Source organism: Pygoscelis adeliae, unplaced genomic scaffold (genome assembly GCF_000699105.1).
Source record: "Pygoscelis adeliae isolate BGI_AS28 unplaced genomic scaffold, ASM69910v1 Scaffold108, whole genome shotgun sequence".
Taxonomy (NCBI): domain Eukaryota; kingdom Metazoa; phylum Chordata; class Aves; order Sphenisciformes; family Spheniscidae; genus Pygoscelis; species Pygoscelis adeliae.
In genome coordinates, this window is record NW_008825498.1 from 707,513 (window position 1) to 711,357 (window position 3,845).

General features: G+C 53.1%; 1 protein-coding gene across 1 annotated transcript in view; it reads right to left on the minus strand.

The window, feature by feature from the left end:
• Positions 1 to 2,166: 2,166 nt before the first annotated feature.
• The window catches only part of SH3RF2 (SH3 domain containing ring finger 2), a 41,761-nt gene continuing 40,082 nt past the window's right edge, over positions 2,167 to 3,845 (minus strand). The window contains exons 9-10 of the mRNA XM_009331459.1: positions 3,441 to 3,808; positions 2,167 to 2,448 (exon numbers count right to left, since the gene is read on the minus strand). Coding sequence (XP_009329734.1) covers positions 2,167 to 2,448; positions 3,441 to 3,808 — 650 coding nt within the window. The remainder of the gene's footprint in view (positions 2,449 to 3,440; positions 3,809 to 3,845) is intronic.

A 3,845-nucleotide genomic window follows, 5' to 3' on the forward strand; every position in this document is an offset into this window, starting at 1 on the left:
GTTGCTGGCTGGGGTTAAACCACGACACCTACACACACCATCCCTGCCAAGTATTCAACTGGGCTTCACGTTTCCTACTCCTCCTCCTCTGCCAGCATTTCCATCTGCATAATTAATTCTCGTGTAGCTCCAACCACCCATGCCACCGTCTTCCGTGAGTCTCATGGGAGGTCAGCTGTTGAAATGCATTAGATGCTTCGTCAGCAGATTACAGATCAGGTCATACCAAGCTGTCTATCCTCTCATTAGCATGCAGTAAGTGATCACATCTGGAGCCAGGTGTGAGCAGGCAGCCCCTCCTTACCATCCAAACCAACACTTACAAATTACTACCTGAGCTGGTCCTGGGCATACCTAATGCAATTCTGTTTATTTCTGAATGTGCTTGGGAGAAGTGGAGGTGTTCTTGGTTATAGAGTCAGCTTATGAGGTTTTCCGGTTTAGTTTTAAAGGGATGAGAAGAGTCTTCAGTGAAGAACTTCCATGTCTTCTCTGAGATGTTCAACTGTCTTTGAGGTGGCATTGCTGAGAGTCATGGTCACCCTCTTATTTGCAGCTTGCACCACCTTTTATACCTGGGAAAACTGCACATTTTCAGTTTGTCAGGATTTTTCTGCAGGAGCTTAGTGACAGAGAGCACAAGGTGAAGAACTTATCTGTGCCATTGGTGGTTTCTGTGCTACTGAAAATCCCTGCAGGCAGACGCCAGCTTCCTGCTCCACAAACAGAAAAAGTCTGAAAGAGTAAAAGAACAGGTGCTGTAGACTAGTAAATGATTTTATCCATTCCCTTTTCTTAGTTCCAGAAGAAAACGTCCTTCTCTGAGGCTGTGCCAGTACCTCGGAGAGTTTCCGTTGACCAGTGGAGTTAATTTCATGGGTTTTGTATGCAATTAACCAAGGATGTGATTTTACAGCAGTTCTGGATGAAGCACAGCTACCGCTGTTAGGAGATCTAGCAGTCAGCGGTTGTGGCTAGGATGGGAATTCCTGGTCTATAAACCAGCAACAAAAACAAAGTATGAAAAACAAAAGCTGTTGTGCACGGGTTTGCTGGAGAGCAGTCCCAGCTGGTGAACTGGGCACAGCTCTCCGACTGTGCCTGCTTTTCTGTGGATTCACAGGAGGATACTTGGAATGGGGTCAGCTGAAAACTGGAGCTGGTGCTGCTGTGGCAGAGGGGTGGTCTGTGGCACGGTGAATGCTGAGTTCTGCTTTCTGTTACGTAGGCAATGTTTCATGCATCTTAATGTAGACTTAAACCCATGAATTCCACTTAGGATATTTACAAAAGCAGTATCTGAATGGGTGGGTGGTGGGAAGGAGTTGGAGTGAGCTCGTGGACTGCTAGGAGGTACCTGACAGGTAATTAGAGGAAACCAAGCAATGAGGAGAAGCAAGATTCAATACCCCTGTCTGCAGAGTCTAAGTGACTGTGGTAATGGCACGTCCCTTTCCATTGTCTCTTTCCTCTCCAAATCACCTTTTAAACTGTATTCTGTGTTAAAACTCCTGGACTAAAACAAAACAGAAAAGCAAGCAAGCAACCAACCTAACAAAAAATCTGAGTGAATCCCCCTCAAAAGGCAACACGAACCATCAGCTAGGAACTGACTGATTTTGATTTATGGTTTCTTTATCTGGCAGAAGCAGGAAGGTAATGAACCAGTGTTTTGATCTCTGTGGGCTTTCCTGCAGCAGCGAGGAGATCAAAACAAGCTTAACTAATATTCTGATACCTGCACGCTTTCTTCCCCCTCCCGCTCCTTCTCTGGTACCTTACAGGCAGCCTTACACGACACCAAAGAACATCAGTTTTGTGGATGCCACCAACACCGTTCACGTCTCTCACAGCAGCCCTGGGGCAGTGGGGCTTCTCCAGTCGCGCTCGGCACAGCAGGGGCCAGGCCAGGACTCTCCAGTGCAGGGACAGATGTTGTCCTGTCCCGTCCCGCTCCTTTGGGATCTCCCCCTGTTCTCTGCAAGCCTCAGACTTGCAGGTCCTGAGGGTGCTGGCGGCGTGGAGGTGCGGGGACGTGGGGAATACCTGCCCCTTGCCATGGGAGGGGGAGCGGTGGAGGCGGCAGGCTGGTGTGGGGTCTGGGGTGCTCGCCCCTCACAGGAGGGAGGAGAGGAGCAGGCGCGTGAGGGAAAGCAAGCGGAGGAGTTACCCTGTCAGTTTGCAGAAACGCTGCTGTAGTTCTTCTTGACAGGGAAGGTCAGCTGCCTGGAGAGGTCCAGCGACAGCGCCTTCGGGTGCAGCGCCCGTCGCTGGTGCAGGGGGCTGGAGCTGGTCCTGGGCGAGTAGAGCACCGCCAGCTCGGGGCCCGGCAGGCTGGCTTCTGGCAGGAGAGCCTCCACCGCAGCCGCCGGCTCCGGCCCGCTGCGTGGGCGGGCCCGGGGGGGGGGGCGGGGGGCTGTGGTTCTGGAACCTCACTGTCTTCACTTGCTGCAATGAGAAGGGGACCAGAGTCACAGTGGGAAGAGCAGCCACCCGCCCTCCTTGCTGGGATCTGCCCTGGAGAACCGGGAGGGTGACCTGAGGGGGCGGCTGGCTCCTTCCCGGGGGCAGAGGATGCCTGTGGAGAAGCCCAGTGTGATGTGCGGCTTATAGCAGGTGGAGGAGAGCACCAGGGAATGGCACAGCGTGGTGCAGCTAGCAGTGCCATCAGCTATCACAGAGACCTAGGCGAGTCGGTCCAGAGAGCCATCACCCGAGTTAGTGGGAGAGAGTGGAGGGGAGGAGCAGGTGGCAGCACGACACGAGGACAGACGGTGGCCTGTCCCGCCGTACCCCTCACGGAGAGCCTGTGGTTTCTCTCCAGCTGATGATGTTCCTCCTGGGAACTCCAAGGTCGGTTGGGCTTTCTGGGACTCATGGAGCAATTTACTCGTTGGGTGCCATGGGAAGGAAAAGTCATTACTAGGACAATTTGCAGAATGATTTTATCTTTATGAAATTTCCCTCTGGCTATTGGAGGGGAAAGGAATTTCCTTTCCAAATGGCTCAGCCAAAGCAACGCAGGGGAGATGGGGAAGCTCTGTAAGACCAGCCTGACATACGGTCTAACACCCAGGTCTGTGGCATTTGCTCATTCGCTCCCAAATTCTCAGGGACCTCAGTGGGATTCTTGCCTGATTTAAGACTTCAGAAAAGTCTCAAGATTTGATCATGACTGAACATTGGTTTATACTGAAAGAGTCCATGCAGCATCTTGCCTTTCTAAAGGGCTTAATCTGAACAGCAGAGTCTGCAACACAAATATCTGATTTCTTAATGCAGGTACCAATCCCAGTGATTTCTATCAGAAGAAAACCTGTCGAGAGTGGAGTGAAGCCCTCAAGGGATTTGGCCCCGGTCAATATTGGGCTGACACTGAATGCCAGTCCCAAGAGGACTGGGGGGGACCCTCTGAAGCAGCAGGTAACCGCTGGCCGTACCTTTTCGGTGCTGTTGCGGGAGGTGTCTGGTTTCACCAGAATGGATGGCGGGGCTGATGCAGGTGGCTTTGGAGCTGCCTCGCTCTTTGCTGGAGGGTCTTTGGCATCCAGGATCACTGAGCTGCACACAGAGGGAGTTCTGCTTTCCCCTCCTCTGACCACAAGCGCCGGTGAAGCATCGTGGGAGGAGTTTGGCCTTGTTCCTCCCTCGGCCATGCCAGCTCCAGGAGGGATGCTGTGCGGCTGGGGGCTGACGTTCTGATAAAGCTGAAACTGCTGAGGTCGTGCTGCAGCCGTGGGAGGACGCCTGAGGGAGCCGGCAACCTGCACGGGGGTCCCTGCCTGCCCCGGTCTCTGCAGGGATCCGTCTGGGGAGCAAGAACCATTGGAAGGAGGTAAGTCAGC